This window comes from Pleurodeles waltl, chromosome 8 (assembly GCF_031143425.1).
Source record: "Pleurodeles waltl isolate 20211129_DDA chromosome 8, aPleWal1.hap1.20221129, whole genome shotgun sequence".
NCBI lineage: Eukaryota > Metazoa > Chordata > Amphibia > Caudata > Salamandridae > Pleurodeles > Pleurodeles waltl.
This window is the reverse complement of record NC_090447.1, coordinates 198,054,463-198,073,569: the sequence shown is the minus strand read 5'-3', so window position 1 is coordinate 198,073,569 and position 19,107 is coordinate 198,054,463. Positions and strand designations below refer to the sequence as shown.

At 46.1% G+C, this 19,107-nt stretch overlaps 1 protein-coding gene across 1 annotated transcript in view; it reads right to left on the bottom strand.

Moving 5' to 3' along the window:
• The window catches only part of LTN1 (listerin E3 ubiquitin protein ligase 1), a 488,777-nt gene that overhangs the window by 430,567 nt on the left and 39,103 nt on the right, over positions 1 to 19,107 (bottom strand). The window contains exons 4-6 of the mRNA XM_069204077.1: positions 15,287 to 15,517; positions 14,797 to 14,849; positions 361 to 541 (exon numbers count right to left, since the gene is read on the bottom strand). Of these exons, the coding sequence (XP_069060178.1) occupies positions 361 to 541; positions 14,797 to 14,849; positions 15,287 to 15,517 (465 nt within the window). The remainder of the gene's footprint in view (positions 1 to 360; positions 542 to 14,796; positions 14,850 to 15,286; positions 15,518 to 19,107) is intronic.

Here is a 19,107-nt window from a genome sequence, read left to right as displayed (position 1 = left end):
AGACATGTCCTGTTGTCATAATTTAACTGGTTATTCTCAAATAAACATGCAGCTATCTAAATACCAGTAATTGTGTTACATGCCATGGCACTAGCACCATTTTTAATGTGGGTGTTTCTAATTTGGAGCCTAAATTGTGAGCAGTAGGACCAAGAGCCCACAGCTCTTATCTCAGCAAACTCATTTTGCATCATTGTATTGTGCAGGGAAAACCACCAACAATCTATGTCTTCACTCCTGTTTCTTCAGAAAATGCAATTACTTAAAGACATCCAAATTTCATAAAACTAGAATTTAAAAATAGTACCATACTGCTGAAGGTACATAAAATGTTCTTTATAACTCTGTCATGATTTATACCTGAGGGCATTTGTGCTTGCTGTATTTCCAGAACTTGTTCTGTGATAAAATTAATGGCAGTTTCTCCTCCAGAAAGTGTTTCTCTTCCGTTGGCAACATGCACAGCACTTTCTTTAAAGCCAAGATAGATGATGTCACAATCCTGAAGTATTTTGCTTCCCTTTCTTCCTCTGGTACTGCTCTAAAAAAAACAACCAAAAAACAAAATATAAACGATAATCAGAGCTGTGATTGAGCATTAGCAAGCACTAAAAGCATACAAGTACTCAAGATATCAACAAGATCGGGTTAGAGTGGGAGGTGGGTGGGTTTGGGAAGCTTGCCAGTGTTGTTGTTTGTTATTGTATTTCTCTTCCACAAATCCCCAACACGGTCACTCAATTCGTGATTTCTCTGCTGTAGGCATGCCATATCTAATCACTTAGAGGCACACCATACACACCCCCTCCACATGCCGCCATGTCCCCCACCAACTGCCTTAACTGGAATATCCACAAGGTTAATGACCGCAGGAAGGCGCATTTAGTCCATGCTTACCTCACTAGACACGGCTATACATCTGACACACCCCTTTGCACCTGAACTCCTGAAGGCCGTATGGGAGCGCGCTGCTTTTCTGGAGATGGAAATCCGGGCCCTCAAAGTGGACTACTTTAGGGTCAAGTGCAAAGCCACACTGGCTACAATCCAAGCCAAACTGCTAGAATTCACCAAAGAAGCAGCCAGGAAGTCAACTACCTGGACCGGGACACACAGGCTTGTGGATATGGCGACGATGACCAACCAGACCCTTACAGGCCTACTCCTCAAATCACTAGCTTCTACATAAATGGTGCAAATGTTGGATGATAATGAGGTTCTCCACTCTGCCCATAAACAGCTCCTAGATATAATGACCGGCTCTATGCACACTTATATACCGCCACCCTGGCCCACACCGATAATGCCCTCCGCGCATACCTTGACAACCTACAGCTTGTGTGCCTCGAGCATGCCCACTGTGCCTACCCCAACTCACCCATCACGACAGAAGAGTTAATACAAGTCATACGCAGTCTCCCGGGCGACAAAGCACCCGGTCTTGATGGCTTTCCCACTACTTTTTACAGAGAATATGCGCCCCTCCTGGCCCACTACATGTTATCCATGTTTGATGAATCCCTAGCGAGGGGTACCCTCCCTCTGTCCCTTAGAGAGGCACCCATAATAGAGCTTCTAGAACCAGACTAGCCAGCCTCCCATTGCAACTCTTATCCCACGCTGTCCATGATTAACATGGACAACAAAATCTTTGCAAAAATCTTGGCAAACCGACTTCTTCAATACTACCCAAAATAGTGAGATCCAACCAATCCAGGTTCATCCCTGGCCACTCTACATTCCACAACCTTTGCTATATGTGCTGTTATGCACCACCTACACCCTCGGATCTCAGCAATGGATGCTCTTTTGGACGCCACTAAGGCATTTGATTCTCTCAAGTGGCCATATCTGTTCCAATTACTAGCATGCATCAGTTTGAGTACCAGTTTCCTTCACCAGATACAACTCCTTTACACATTACCCACCGCTTGAGACTTGACTCACTAGACAGGTTATTCGCTTTGGTGGTCTCTTGGGCATATACTTTAACTGGTCCAAATCCACCCTATTCCCTCTCATGATGACACACAACCGTTCCAGCTGGATTACCCATTTTAGTGGGCCAGATGCCCAGGTAACAAGTTCGCCATCTCATGGCTGGAGAACCAAAATTCTGCTCTGGGCTCCCACTGTCCATATCTGGTGGGATATTGATTGCAAAATGGCAATCCAATCGAAATTTTATATCTTTTCCTAAACACGCCCCTGCTCTCACTACCACCCTCTTATGTCGCCTCCATACCAGTCTGGTAAGATTGATCTAGGCCAGTAAACAACCCAGAATCAAATGGGAGCTCCTCACACTTCCACCTTCCCAGGGCTGACTGGGAGTGCTGGATAGGTCACTATTTGCATTGTGTCACCCAAGTGTCAAACCTACATTATTGACTGTATCCAACACCAATCCAGCCTCATGTAGCGGTAGAGGCTGATCGTGTTGAATCCTGGCCTTTAACAACTGCCATCTTTCTGTCCTCTGAGGCACCACAGAAAGAGAAAGGCACAGTGGAATGCCTCCGCAGGGCAAGGGGTGGTTTACGTTAGCATGCTGGGCTCTTTTGCTTCTCTTCCCTAATTACTGTCTGAGGTGAATACATTTCAAGTATTTACACCGCCTATATCGCACACAGTTCCAACTTCAGAAAATGGGCCTTGTGGAGGTGGCCAGCTGCCTGAGGTTCTGCTCACTGCAGGCCACCTTCCTACATCTTGCGTGGGAGTGCCCAGGGATTGAGTGATTCTGGGAAGGGATTTTCTCTACCATACACACCATAACCAAAAACGCCCAACCGTTTACTCCTCTGGTGGGTCTACTGGGCTATAACAAAGATATATCGGCCTCGAACGGCCCTAAGAACAGTGGCCATGTATTGGGCCCGCAACACACTCTCACTGTAGACGCCTGTCTATAATATGTCACATACTGTCAGGAACAATTATCCACCTTCTGGGATCAGATACCCATACGCTCCTGCCCTAGGGACATCTGGGAAACCTTCATATCATTTATATGCTAAAGAAACATCTCTGAATCCCTTCTGATATGTCTAACACAGGGGGTGACGATACACCCATCTAGCTTTCTTCACCCTTGTTGATGTATGTGGGGATGCCACACAATGGCCAAAGCCCCCACCAATAGGCACAGATAACCCCTCGCCCCACCTAACACCACTGCCTATTACATGGATGGCCACACATCACTGTAATGATGGTGCTGTAGTACTTGGTAAATAGACTCCCTTCAAGGGTCTTACAACAGATATATGTCTGGTCATTGTCATTCTACCAGATATTACTGTGTTCACCCCTTTTCACCCTTGACCCCCTATTTCCCCTGCCCCCTATACCATTATACTTCCCTCCACCCCCACCTCCCCCCCCAGCCACCCACAATTGCCTTGTTCTTTCCTGTACTGTTGTATTGCAAAAAAACAATAAAAATAATTTTAAACTCCAGTGGAGCTGCTTCCCTGCATCTTGGTGCCACCCCAAAGACCTGAGAGGACGCCAGACCTCAAAAACCTGACACCAGAATGCACCACTGCACCTGTGCCACCTATCCCGAGCTGAAGTTGATCAACAGTGTCAGCGTGAACCCCTGGCCTCCAGAGACAAAGCTCACCTTGGATTCGCCCACTGTGGACTCACTGACACCACCTGGAGCCTCTGTCTGCAGGTTCCATCAACTGCAAGTGCTCCCAGCAGAGAAAACCCAACACCTCAAGACACCTAAGCAACCATCGCCCCTGGCCCGTGGAAAAGAGGACTTAACATGTCTCCACATCCTAGAGCATTTCAAGACTTGAACCCACTTCTCCTTGACTGGACTCACAGTCCAAACCTGCAGCCTCCTTTCAACCAGACCGATCGCCATTGACTAACACTGGCACCTGATGCTGTACTGCACACCTCTGCACCCAGCAGCCCCAGTGCCACCCAGTGTGATCTGTTGGTGTGGCCTTGGACCTTACCCCATACTCACCTTAAGTCCAGGAGATTGGTTCCATAAGCTGTTGTACTATACTTGAATGCAGTACTTGTTTTTCCTCCATAGGAAAAGATTGCTGATTCTGAAAAATGCACTGTGTTGATTTTTGAAACCTGAAAGTATTTTTTTTGCAATACATACTTACCTGATCGTATTGATTATGGTGCCTAAATATATTAAAGATACTTGTTATTTTTGTAAATTGGTGTGGATCTCCTTAATGAGATGTTTCTCATTTATTGACTATGTGTGTATTTGCAGATGTCTAACACGCCTCTCCGGTAAGCCTAGGCTGCTCAACCACACTACCCCCTAAGAGAGCACCTTGGGAATGCTAGAGCAAGCCCAGTCTGCTAGTAAGTGAACCCCTGGACTCTAAGTATATCAAAATGAGATATACAATGCAAAGAGCCAGCTTCCTACACACCTTTCACCAGCCCTCAATGTCTCTTTGTCTGCAACTCAACAACTTCCACACTCAGGGAATCCTTCACCTCACCCACCTCACTGACTGCAAATGCCAAGGAACCACCCCACTTCATCCTGCTCAACGCCCGATCACTCTGCAAACACACTAACAAAATCTGGGACACCATCACCACCCTCACCCAATACAATGTCTTAATTACTGAGACCTGACATAACCACCCCAACATCGCCAACGCAACGCCCAACGGATACAAGATGACACACCGGGACTGCGGACTGCACCAACAAACAGAGGTGGCATCACCATCATCCACAAAGAAACCAACAGTTTCACCACCACCGAAGACGACACTACACCAATCAGGGATTACTTCAACTACAAACGAAGGCAGAATGACCATCAGAGGCACCCTCACATACAGAGCCTCCAGGCCCACCCCCGGCTTCTGCAACGCCATTCAGAATTCATCCCACTACTCGCCAACAACTCCAAACTCTACATGTTCCTCTGTGACCTCAACTTCCACTCAACGACCCCGAACACAACAACACCAGCAACCCCCTGGAAAGCATGAGCAATATCGGCCTCACCCAACTGGTCACCGACCCCACACACAGCGCAGGCCACACACTTGACCTAATCTTGACTGACAGCGACAGAGTCAAGTACCGCCATGCCATCAAACTTAACTTGACCAACCACGCCATTGTCCACTTTAGCATCGCAGTATTAACACACGCACCACCACCAAGAGCCAAGGTCCTCCACCACAGCTCGAACAAAGTAACAGAGACCCAATGGACAGACTCCCTCAAACCACCCATTCTGACCCCACACAGACCATGTCACCTTCAAACCAGCCCTCACCATATACCATCAATGCCTAAACAACACAAAAAAAATGCGCCCCCCAGGCTGACCGCATTGGAGCCAGCTCCAACCACAGCAAGGAACTATTCAGCACCGTCAGAAAGTTCTCCTGCCCATCAGACACCAAGAACAAGATCAGCTCATTCCAGGAACTTTGCAACACCCTGACAGACTACTTCCACAGCAAGATATCATCCATCTACAGTACCTTCGAACCCCAACCTACAGACCTCCACAGCCTCCTCACAACAGCTAACGCCACCCACAACCTTCTGCTCACCGCAGGGGAACAGCTCAGCACACACAGAGCACCACAGCCATAATCAACTCCATCCACTCTGGAGCACCCACAGACTCCTGCCCCAACCACTTCTTCCAACTCGGGAGCAAGAAAATCCGCGTTAAACTTATCTCCATTCTCAATGCATCCTTCACCATGGCCACTTTCGCAGATTAGTGGAAACACGCAGAGGTCAGACCCCTCCTCGAAAAAACCCTCTGTCGATCTTGGCGATCTTAAGAACTACTACCCCAAATCTCTGCTTGCCTACCCCCCACAAAGTCTTCAAGAAGGCCATCAACCGACAACTCACCAAACAGCTGGGGAACAACCTCCTATTGGACACCTCCCAGACCAGCTTACGCCCAACCACAGCACCGTGACCGCCCTGATCGCTGCCACCGACAACATCAGGACCCTCCTCGACTGGAAAGACACAGCGGCCCTGATACTCCTTGACCTATTAGCAGCTTTCAACATCGTTTCCCACCACACCCTCATCAACAGACTCCGCCACATCAAGGAAGATGCCCTCAAATGGATCGCATTACACCTGCCACCTTTCACGTCGGAACACAAAAGCATCATATGAAGAGTCCAGCAAGGCTCATCCCTCAGCCCCGCCCTGTTCATCACCTACATAACGCCCCAGGCCAACATTGTAGGAGCCTATGGCCTAAAAACCAATTCCTATGCAGACAACACTCAGCTCATCCTCTCGCTCTCAGAAGACCCCTACACTACCAAGACCAACATCCACAACTGCATGAAAAATGTTGCTGAATGGATGAAAATCAACTGCCTAAGGTTCAACACATTCAAAGTCAAAGCGAAGGACGCTCCTTCTCCTCCCTCACAGCCAAGGCCTGGAACAACCCTCCCCTTCACCTCCAAACAGCATCCTCTCTCAGAGAATTCTGAAAAACACTCAAGACCTGGCTTGCTGACTGATGGCACCAGGATCTTAGTGCCTGGATACCCTCACATGTGATTAGCAGGCCTCTTCAAATCCTGACTGATTGATTAAAAGGAGCAGTTTAGTCGTGGATTAATCTAGCAAGTGGCTCAATGTGTATGTTAGAGAGGTGCACTCCCAGTGCTTGTAGGAAGCTGGTTTCTGAATGTAGTACCCCCCCCCCACTTTTTGCCTTGTGTCAGTGTGTTTAGACTGTAGTACACTGGGATCCTACTAACCAGGACACAAGTGTCAGTGATCTCTACCCTAAATTTAGTTGTAGGTAGGTTTACAACCCACAATTGGCATAATGTTGCACCAATGTAACTCCCTAGTATATGGTACTTACGTAGCCAGGACAGTGGTACACCAGGGGTCCCCCATGGGCTGCAGTATGTATTGTGCCACCTAGGGGGGGCCATTCAAACTGTGGCTGCATATCTTGCAGCTTGCATGAAATGGTGTATGCATCTTACACTCATGGTCAGTGCACTCCCACCCTGTAAGTCACCCCTAAAGTAGACCCTTTAGCCCAAGGACAGGGTGCATGGTTCTAAGTATGAGGGCACCCCTGCATGAGCAGATGTGCCCCTACAAACCTCAGACTCCATTGCCGGGGCTTTGTAAGTGTGGGGAAGTCAGCTTAAGGTATGTAGTGGACACTGGTCAACACGAGTGGTCCAACTACATAATGGCTTCATCAAACCTACGCATGTTTGGTATCATACATGTTAGAATCATGCAACTACACCAATTCCAGTGTTAGCTGCATGATACCATGTACTCTGGGGGTTCCCTATGGGATTTCCCCAGGTCTGCCTGTACAGCCATGCAGGGTCTGCATGCCAGCCCATGCTGCTGCCGACCGCAGACACTGTTCTGCCCTTCTGCTGCTAAGCCTAACTCAGACAGGTGAAGGCAGAACAAAGGATTTCCTGTAGGACAGAGGTGTGACCACCTCTTCTTTAGAAATAGGTGTCTCTGGGCTGGGGTGGGGGTGCCTCAGAGTGCCACCAGACTGATTTGAAGGACACATTTGGTGTCCTCCTTGCATAAACCGGTTTGTACCAGTGCGGACCCCCAGTTCTCGTTCTGGTGTGAAACCAGACAAAAGACAGGGGATTGACCACCCCCTGTCCAGCTCCTCCCCTAGGGAAGTCCACAGAGCTCTGCCAGGTGGCCACTGGATTCTGCCATCTTGGAAATGAGGGGACCTAGAGTCATCTGCAAGACTTCAGGAACACCGTCTGCAAGTCTCCTCTGCAAGACACTTCTGCAAGCTGGACACCAGAACTGCCTCTGTTCTTAAGGAACCAAGAGCAAACTTGTAACTGTTAGGAGGGCTCCTGATGCAGCTCGGTTTCTTCTTTCTGTAAAGATTTCTGCAATGCTGTGGCTGTGCATCCTCCAGAGTCACTGGAATGAAGGGTGGAATGAATCTCCCTTGGAGTGAAGGAGTCACTTCCCTGCATCTGCAGGCACCTCAATGACGACAATCGGCTTGTGGATCCTGCTGTCCCACGGACTCTCCAAGGCTCTGCAACACAGATGGTGGTTCTGTGGCTCTCCAGAGGTCTGATATATCTTTGTTGCAACTGGAAAGTTGTGGTTCCTAGCTGGAGCTGTTTGGCTGGAAACCCTGTGCACTGTGTCTGCTTGTCGTAGCCAAGGCTTGTTGGCTCTTCATTCCAAAGACCTCCTAGCTCCAACAAGTCCCAGCCTCCAGCACGCTCAAGCTCCAAGAACAACGTCCTCTCTGCAACTCCTGCGACGTGGGCATACCTCTTTGCTGTGCTGCTGAGGCATTCCTGTAACTCCCAGTGTCTGCTGCCAGAGGGTCCTGCTGAGGGCTCCAAAGATTCCTGCTGGCTCTCCTGCTTGCTGAGGGCTGGCCCTGACCTACCAGCCAAGAATAGGTCACCGGGACCAAGCTGGTCCCCAGTACTCCTGCAAACTCCACACAAATGCTTCAGGCATTTGCCAGGGCTTGTTGGTGGTCCTTCTGACCACTGACCCCCTCTACAATCCAACGACTGGAGTGCGACATCTCTTGGAGGACTCCTTGGATCCTCCTGCATTGCCTGCAATCCACAGCTGCACTTCTTTGTCCACCATTCTTCAGGAAGCATCATCGGGAAGGTGGGCACGTCCTCCTGCACAGCCAGGGCACCACTGGGTGGTTTGGACTCTGCTCCCTCTATATTTAGTTCCTCTTCCTTCGGAATCCATGCCTGGCTTCCACTCACCTGGTCCACGGGTCACAACACCAGCTGGACAACCGAAGTCCCCACTGACTTCAGCAGGAGGTTCTGACACACCTTCCCCCCATGCAACTGGGCACACTGGTGTAGGTAGTCCACTGTTCTGGGTATCCATAGATGGGGGCACTATCCAAACTCCATTTGTCCCAACGGTTTTCGTCAGAGTCCTCTGGGAAGGGATCTAAAACGCGAAAATTCCAAGACTTCCCCATGTTATCCTATGGACACTAACCCGAGATTTCTAATCTGCACACAGGTGCCAGGAGAATCCTACCTACTTACTTTTGGGGTGCTAGTACTTCCCCAGTGTAGGAAGTTGGCTCTGTATGTGCTATTTCAAAGTAAGGAATAGCATGCACAGAGTCCAAGGGTTCCCCTTAGAGGTAAAATAGTGGTAAAAAGAGATAATACTAATGCTCTATTTTGTGGTAGTGTGGTCGAGCAGTAGGCTTATCCAAGGAGTAGTGTTAAGCATTTGTTGTACATACACATAGACAATAAATGAGGTACACACACTCAGAGACAAATCCAGCCAATAGGTTTTGTTATAGAAAAATATCTTTTCTTAGTTTATTTTAAGAACCACAGGTTCAAATTTTACATGTAATAGCTCTTTTGAAAGGTATTGCAGTTAAGTACTCTAGGAACTTTGAATCATTACTTTAGCATGTATACTTTTTACATAAAACACAATAAGCTGTTTTAAAAGTGGACACAGTGCAATTTTCACAGTTCCTGGGGGAGGTAAGTTATTGTTAGTTTCAACAGGTAAGTAAGGCACTTACAGGTTTCAGTTTTTGGGCCAAGGTAGCCCACCGTTGGGGGTTCAGAGCAACCCCAAAGTTATCACACCAGCAGCTCAGGGCCGGTCCGGTGCAAAGGTCAAAGAGGTGCCCAAAACACATAGGCTATAATGGAGAGAAGGGGGTGCCCCGGTTCCAGTCTGCCAGCAGGTAAGTACCCGCGTCTTCGGAGGGCAGACCAGGGGGGTTTTGTAGGGCACCGGGGGGGACACAAGATAGCACAGAAAGTACACCCTCAGCAGCGCGGGGGCGGCCGGGTGCAGTGTGCAAACAAGCGTCGGGTTTCCTTCAGTTTTCAATGGGAGACCAAGGGGTCTCTTCAGCGATGCAGGCAGGCAAGGGGGGGGGGCTCCTCGGGGTAGCCACCACCTGGGCAAGGGAGAGGGCCTCCTGGGGGTCACTCCTGCACAGACGTTCCGTTTCTTTAGGGGCTGGGGGCTGCGGGTGCAGGGTCTTTTCCAGCCGTCGGGAAATGGAGTTCAGACAGTCGCGGTCAGGGGGAGCCGGGGGATTCCCTCTGCAGGCGTCGCTGTGGGGGCTCAGGGGGGGGACAACTTTGGTTACTCACAGTCGTAGAGTCGCCGGAGGGTCCTCCCTGAGTTGGTTGTTCTCCACCAGTCGAGTCGGGGTCGCCGGGTGCAGTGTTGCAAGTCTCACGCTTCTTGCGGGGAGTTGCAGGGGTCTTTAAATCTGCTCCTTGTAACAAAGTTGCAGTTCTTTTGGAGCAGGGCCGCTGTCCTCGGGAGTTTCTTGTCTTTTTCGAAGCAGGGCAGTCCTCAGAGGATTCAGAGGTCGCTGGTCCCTTGGAAAGCGTCGCTGGAGCAGGTTCTTTGGAAGGCAGGAGACAGGCCGGTAAGTCTGGGGCCAAGGCAGTTGGTGTCTTCTGGTCTTCCTCTGCAGGGGTTTGTCAGCTCGGCAGTCCTTCTTCTTGTAGTTGCAGGAATCTAGTTTCTAGGTTCAGGGAGAGCCCTTAAATACTAAATTTAAGGGCGTGTTTAGGTCTGGGGGGTTAGTAGCCAATGGCTACTAGCCCTGAGGGTGGGTACACCCTCTTTGTGCCTCCTCCCAAGGGGAGGGGGTCACATCCCTAATCCTATTGGGGGAATCCTCCATCTGCAAGATGGAGGATTTCTAAAAGTTAGAGTCACCTCAGCTCAGGACACCTTAGGGGCTGTCCTGACTGGCCAGTGACTCCTCCTTGTTATTCTCATTATTTTCTCCGGCCTTGCCGCCAAAAGTGGGGGCCGGGGCCGGAGGGGGCGGGCAACTCCACTAGCTGGAGTGTCCTGCGGTGCTGTGACAAAGGGGTGAGCCTTTGAGGCTCACCGCCAGGTGTTACAGCTCCTGCCTGGGGGAGGTGTTAGCATCTCCACCCAGTGCAGGCTTTGTTACTGGCCTCAGAGTGACAAAGGCACTCTCCCCATGGGGCCAGCAACATGTCTCTAGTGTGGCAGGCTGCTGGAACCAGTCAGCCTACACAGATAGTCGGTTAAGTTTCAGGGGGCACCTCTAAGGTGCCCTCTGTGGTGTATTTTACAATAAAATGTACACTGGCATCAGTGTGCATTTATTGTGCTGAGAAGTTTGATACCAAACTTCCCAGTTTTCAGTGTAGCCATTATGGTGCTGTGGAGTTCGTGTAAAACAGACTCCCAGACCATATACTCTTATGGCTACCCTGCACTTACAATGTCTAAGGTTTTGCTTAGACACTGTAGGGGCACAGTGCTCATGCACTGGTACCCTCACCTATGGTATAGTGCACCCTGCCTTAGGGCTGTAAGGCCTGCTAGAGGGGTGTCTTACCTATACTGCATAGGCAGTGAGAGGCTGGCATGGCACCCTGAGGGGAGTACCATGTCGACTTACTCATTTTGTTCTCACTAGCACACACAAGCTGGTAAGCAGTGTGTCTGTGCTGAGTGAGGGGTCTCTAGGGTGGCATAATACATGCTGCAGCCCTTAGAGACCTTCCCTGGCATCAGGGCCCTTGGTACCAGAGGTACCAGTTACAAGGGACTTATCTGGATGCCAGGGTGTGCCAATTGTGGAATCAAAAGTACAGGTTAGGGAAAGAACACTGGTGCTGGGGCCTTGTTAGCAGGCCTCAGCACACTTTCAATTCAAAACATAGCATCAGCAAAGGCAAAAAGTCAGGGGGTAACCATGCCAAGGAGGCATTTCCTCACACCCAGTCCTAAGGGTGCTTGGGTGGTAGCGTGAGTTTAGTGTGGTTTTCGGCATTCCATGTTTTTACTATAGTTTGCCCCCCCCCAAGGGGGCCCATGTTATTTTATGCCTTTACTTACCTGTTGCTAAGTATATTTTTGTATGACCATATCTCCAGTTAGGAGATATACCGAAGTTAGTTCTAGAGTGTGTACATATGATTATCTCTGAGAGCTCTGGTTATCTAGAGCAGCCTACACTATCACTAAGGGTTGCCTGGACTCAGTACAGGGTGCCTCACCTATAGGTATACACCATATACTGAGCAAGACTGCTACAGTGCTTATCTCTTCAAAACTGTGTAAAAGATGGTCTGATTGCTTCATGTGAAGAGAATATAGAGACCCTTTGGGGGCAGTCAAACAGAAAAGAGCCTGGCCGTTCAAGTGCAACTTCACCAACAAGTGCTGTAATTTATCCAGTAGGACTGCATAGTCAAAAGTGGCAAATGCTGCTTACGAATCTAAGAGAAGCAGATCTCAGACATACATATTCTGGAGCTGCCACCAAACCAGATTTAGTGCTATGATGAGGGTGGACACTCTACTGGATAGTGTCCAAATTAGATCTCCCAAGAAATGTCTTAATTGGGTCGTCACAGGGAGAAAAGAGGCTGGACAGTTTCTGAGAGCATAGGTCCATCTCTTTTAGGCACCACTAAGATGTCCTTAAAAAAGCTGGACAGATATTCTTGGAACAAAGAAAAACGTAAGATATCGCCAAGACAAAGAAATAACCACACAAAAAATATCCAGAAGGAGTGAAAGAGATATATTGTAAGTTACGATTAGTTAAAAAACTGCTGCATGCCATATTGACCCAGAGAGCACTTAACAGAAATGGCTGAAACATGTGGACCATAATCTAGGATGCACAAGACCACTAATGTCTCACAAGTACATCCACCACTGTTTGTAACCTTTGCCCAAGGTTTCCACTATTAAAATTCACCGGAAGAGATCAACAACACTGAGGCAATTTTAAAAACACTTTTTGTTCTTACAAAATACTATCTCACCCTGCTGTAAATGAGGCGTGGTATCACACCCAGATGCATTAGGGGGCTTGGGTGGGAACCCTAAGATGAAGCATGCCACCAACTGATGATGGTGGGTGAGGATTCTTTTTACAACCCTTAGGGTTTCCCCAATGTAGAGAAAGGGACATCTCATGAAGCCTGTTGACTGAGGTAGCGAACTCAGTTTTTGTGTTTGATGATATGTATGTTCTTTTTTTTCTCTCTCTCTCTCATTGTGTTATACAGAATGTAAAGTCATTCATTTAGTAACTGCCTGCATACATTAATGGAAACATTTGTACTGTGGGTACGTTTTTGGAAGCACAGATATTAGTTGCGTATCAACAGCATAATTCATTATAACTACCCCTAAATGATGAAGTAGTTTTGCCAGCGGCCCTAAGTAAATATTAAATGAAGTGAGGGTCAAAGCAGAGGCCTCAGTCACCCGTTGCTTTAAGTGTTTAAGTTCTGAATGGTATGGCGGAAGACTGATTGTCTGAGTTCTTCCGTACTGGTAGGCTACACGCCATCTCAGTGCTTTACAATGTATAAAGATTTCAGATAATCTTGAAAAAGGTATCTCAGGTGACACTAACTCAGGTGGTCGACAGATCTAATAGTACCTAAACAATGAAGTTACCTTTGTTAACTGCCTCCCTCAGATCATCCAAGACAGATACCAATGAGGTTTCAGAACCTTGCATGCATGGATGCATACCATGCAGGTATGAAAGAAGGCTTTGTATTTATCCCAGCTCTGTTCAATATGTATACTCATAATATCCATGAGTATAAGATGGAAATAACAGATCATGTCCTGGGGAATATGGGCGGCAGGTGGATTTGAAAGGGAGTTCCCAATCCTACACAATCTCCACCCAGACTATTACGTGTTACTTTAATTCACTGAACTTTCGCTTCCTTGCTACGAAAATAATATTGAACAATTAACAAAGATGTTAAATAAAACCAAAACAAATCTACATTTTGCTCAGCACAATAATGAAAGTGGACAAAAGCCACACAACTTCAACAAATACAGGCAAAAGGACACAATTCCACAATGGATAAGGACATTTTCAAGAACCACTTGCCGAAAATGCGGTATAGCACGTCGATACAGCAACAGTTGAATTATTGGGTATGGTTTAGAAATCTGGGGATCAGAAGTTTTTCCAGCAAAACCTTAGCTGACAAATGCAGAAAAGAGTTTCCATTGCGCTCAACTCATTCCTCCAGGAGGGAGATAATGAAAGCTGTTAAAGCATGTAAACCATGCAAAATCTGCCAACTGACAGCACAGGCAGCTATATCAAAGGCAGTCCGTCCATTTACTGAATACTAAAGAGATGGAACCGATGGGAGGAAGCCCCTTGTTAAGGCTCAGATGGCCGTCATGTTAAGGATTTGTGTTCTTGATAGAAAACCTCAGCCATGTATGGAAGGCATAAAGTATATGCAAGTTCAAAAAATATGCATGCCGGTCCTTTAAAAAAAAAAAAAAAAAAATAAGATGGGGCAATTAAAGTGAGGGACGTGTGCAGAAGTCAAACTTTAGAGTCATCCATGTTCTTCATACTTTATTTCCAAAATACAAAGAAATAAGGAAGAGGCAGTTGCTTCAACCACTGAGGAAATATGTGATAAATGTAAAACTATCTGTTTGTAATGTGGGGCCTCTTAGTTCTAACACAGCAATAGAAGAGTACAGGCTAGATAGGTGATGTGTTTTTTCCTCTTCCGACTCATCTGTGTATGCATTTACCTTTGACTTTGATATGCTTTGGCCTTTATACATACTCTCAGGCTTTGATGAATAGCCCCGTAACTGCTGACTACAAAGTGTTACAAGTTCCTACAGTAGGCAAACTTTAGATGAGCCCTTGTGGCTTGAATTTTTAGATGCAGGTAGTCAAATACACATAATTTCAGTGTTAAAATATCAGAACGTACTGTGGGTCACTTAGTGTGTCTGGCGTTTCTTTGAGAAGGTTATCTTGTAGCACCTATAAAACAAAAGAATAAACATTTACAAACTAAAAATGGACACGATGTTGTGGTCAAATATCAGATGCTCGGAAAAAAAAAAATTAGACACTGCATTTCTTTCTTTAACATACATATCATATTGGGAAATATCATGTGAGTGTTGGGAGTGTTGCTCTGTGAAAAGCTTGCAATGACTACCTTTATTGCACCTACAACCCTACTATGTAATTTAAAGGTATGTTAAGCAAGCTTGTATATAGACACAGACCGCTCCCGGGCAACTAAGTGAGTTTCTAGGGAAATGACGCCAAGAGAATGGAGTAAACCCAGTACGGCATTAGGAGTCAGGACGCTTCAGCTTGGCATATGACAAACCATTAAGGCAACCAAGCCACCTAGTTAAGTAACTGAAGTAGAGTCAAACATTTAACATAGCAACACATCTGATACTCACTGTGAAGATGTCTTCCTTGCAAAAGGCAAGTGCTTCTGGTTGTTTATTGGGTGGGAAGGCGGCTTCAAATGCCACTTTCGCTGCACATGCAGCAGGCATGTAAGTATCACACTGCGCAATCAGCCAATAGCCCATTAGATTTTTCAAATGAGGAGCTAAGTCCTTCTTCACTTTCAGAATAAGTTGCTCGAAAGCTTGCTGGGTCGCCTCGCGAACGCGTCGGTCATGATCCTGTAAAAAAATGTGTTAACATATTGATTATTTAACAGGTGTTTTGTTCAAAGTTCAAAATACATGTAAGAGGCAAGCAACTTTGTTGAACAAAGATAATGAGGTTCAACTAAAGGAAAGATCTGTATAGATTTTGCTTACATTGCTATTTCGGCATGAAAACAGTCTTTCTGCGACTGATAATATAATCTTCACATGTGGCCAGTGTACAAATAATGCAGAAGAACATAACAATGTTTAACCTATGCAGGGCAAGAGAGAAAAAACAAACATTCTGAACTGGATAGCATGCCAGATGTCCCCTAACTAAACAGTGGTCAATCTTCTGTTTAGACTATTCCAAATGAAATGCTGCACAGGGAGCAGTGTGCCCAGAGATGATTGGCTACTACAGAAGTGACATTCTCTTGACACACGCTCTACAAAGTAATTTCCATGATAGGTCAAATGAACACGCAGCTAATACGTTCCACGTTTTGCTATGGTGCCTGCACAAAAAGACAAGTAACATATGGGCACACCTTCACACATAGATGATACACACTGGCACACATGCAGTACAACACATCCCTGAGCATCCATGCACCTGAAAGCCAGGCACCTCTGACAAGAGAAAAACATATAGGCACCCATACACACATGCAATAATATACACAGAACTCAACAGACCTACAAGCACCCATACAGACCGACACTAATATACATAGAACCCGACAGGCATACAGGCACCCATGCACACAGGCAATAATATATATAGAACTCAACAGACCCAAAAGGCACCCATAGACACCGACACTAATATATATAGAACTCAACAGACATATAGGCACTCATACAGATCAGCACTAGTATATATAGAACTCAACAGACATACAGGTTGGCATACACGCTGACACTGCTATACACAGAACCCAACAGACATACAACCACATATACACGCCTACAGTAATATACATACAACTCAACAGACATACAGGCACACAAGCAGATGGACCAATAAGCCAAAAGCCATAAAAGCACAGAGGCCAACAGACATACTTGTAATACCTATGTGCAGAGACCAACCTATGCACAAGTCAACACCCAAACACACATAATGAATACACACAGAGTCAGGTGTTGGTACATGAGAGGCATATAGGTACTTTTGCATTAATAGATACACAGATAATCATGCATACAGACCAACACTCATTTAGGCAATATGACACCATTCAGTCACTGGCAAAAATCCATACAGGCATACATAAATGGACATGCAAGCAGACAATACAGCAACACATTTAGAGAGCCAACGCACAGACTAAGAGGCATACAGTCACAGACGATACACATACCCGTCATCCGTGGAAGGGGCCAGACAGACAGCAGAGTGGACAATGGACGAATTAAGTAATGCCAGAAGGATGCATCCATAATTATTAGTGGGTTGGTAATGCAGGTTTCAGGCTCATTTAATTTTAGGCACTAAAGTCACATTTAAGGTGTAGAAAGGAAGGGAGTGTCCACAAACATTCATCCTGTGGCCTCTCCCTGAACCATCACATCATTCTCTATAGCTTCTTTGGAATGCTCACCTACAGGTTACAATGATGTGCAATCTGCATGCCCAACTCATTCTTTGCTACTTTTGGTTAAACTGAAGTCTGAAGTATTAACCATTGTTATTGGTACTACTTTATCACACTCACTTGTCAATTAAAATATATAATCAGTGTTCATGATATTGACAGTTTCACCTTTTCGGTTTTCCAACTTTAAAAGGAATCAAATGTGTTCCGCCACATAGACATTATGCAACAGCATGAATGAAGTAGCAGATTTACAACTTGCCCCTCTAACATGTATAATCCCTGTGTTTACATTTTATCAAAGACAACTCATTTTCGTGTAATAAAGGAGGCGAGAAAAAGTTTGAAATTAATTTCTTATTTCAGGTAGGCAATACAGTTCTGTGCACATAAGCTATCATTGTTGACTGCCTTTTACAGAAAATGAACAAGGTAAAATAGGACTCCTCAAGAATAGGCACCAACAAAAATAGCAAATGTTACTTTAGCTTAGTGTAATAAAAAACTCAATAAGTCATAAATTGTGTCTCCATACCTCTTTTGCTGCTCTAATCACGAAACCTACAAGTTCAGATACTGACCATAGTCTGGTATCTGTTGCTGTGTTATACCTCAATAAGATTTTGCGAGAACATTGCTTTCGGAGGCCATTTACACTTGTAAGAGCAACCACAAATCTCCATTAAGTAGCAACAATCAAATAGGAATCTTGACTAACACAATTACTGATGCCATACTGACCGACTATCAAGGAATAATTCACTATGTCAAATCTTATCATGTGGTCTCTCAATGTTTTTTCTTTACTTTCCTTTGCCTCTCCTCAATGCCCCTTCAAATTATGCTGTGTGTCTCTCGTTCTCTATCTCTAGCTGTCACCTATACATCTGCTGCTCCTCTTTAATCAAGTTTCTTATGTTTCATGTTTTTCTCCACTGTTTGACATCTTTGGCTATCTCACAATGTTCTGCCACTCTTCGACTGGCATACCACATTTGTTCATGCAAATGTTATTCACAGTCTTTGATGTTCACCTCCTGGCACAGTTCACTCTTTCCAGATTCACAGAATGAGAGCAAGCCACCCAACACCATCATCCCACGTCTTCTTGACAGGGGCCTGCCTAGCTTTACTGGCGATCTCGCCCCACCAGGCAAGTTCCTCATGCTAGCATTCTCAAACAGCAGAGGTAGCCCTGCACCCTTGCCCGTTTTACTCAACATGCCTGTCTTAACTATGATGCTACTGGGGCAGTCAGCCACACCAAACCTCTATTGAGGTAGCTTCACCTTTGCTAACTCTTCCAGTTGAAAATGTAACCAATGTGTTTTCTCAAAAGCAACTGCGATTCTTACACTTAACCCAACTAGGCATTTTGCCATTCAAGAGGCATTAACATTGTACTAAGCTCTTGCATATTATTGTCTCTACTCTGTGGTACCCCAGTTCCGTTTCAGTGGACAGAGGCAGGACTACTTTGGTGGAGTTGAGCACCTAATGAGTTACTGTAAAAGAGCGGCATTATTTTTTGATCATTAGTGTTGGTATTTTCAATGATAGAATATCAACTTATTTGCTATAAGAAGAGACTGCCACATCCAACATATGAATGCTCAACAGTTTAAGCCCCTCACTACCCCTACACCACTGTCTCTCCTGACCAGTAACAATGTGCCTAGTAACTCAAGGTCTAAAGCCACCAAGACAATTTCCACTAGTCAATCACAGATTCAAGGCTTTTCATCTGACTGGAAAATAGTTCTTCTGTTAGCACACTAGTTGCAAGAACATGGGATAGCACATCACACAAGTTAATTCTGTTCTGTAGCGAGTATGCAAGATTTTCACATGGCGGGAGATTTAAATCAGCCACATAAAATGATCTGGAGGATGTTAGCATTATCACACTGGCACTGCAAATAATGTAGCATCCAGTCAAAGGTTTTTGTCTCAAGCTCCCAGAAGTGTGGTCTTCAGATGAAGGAAACAAGCAACACACACCAATTAATTAATAGGTTT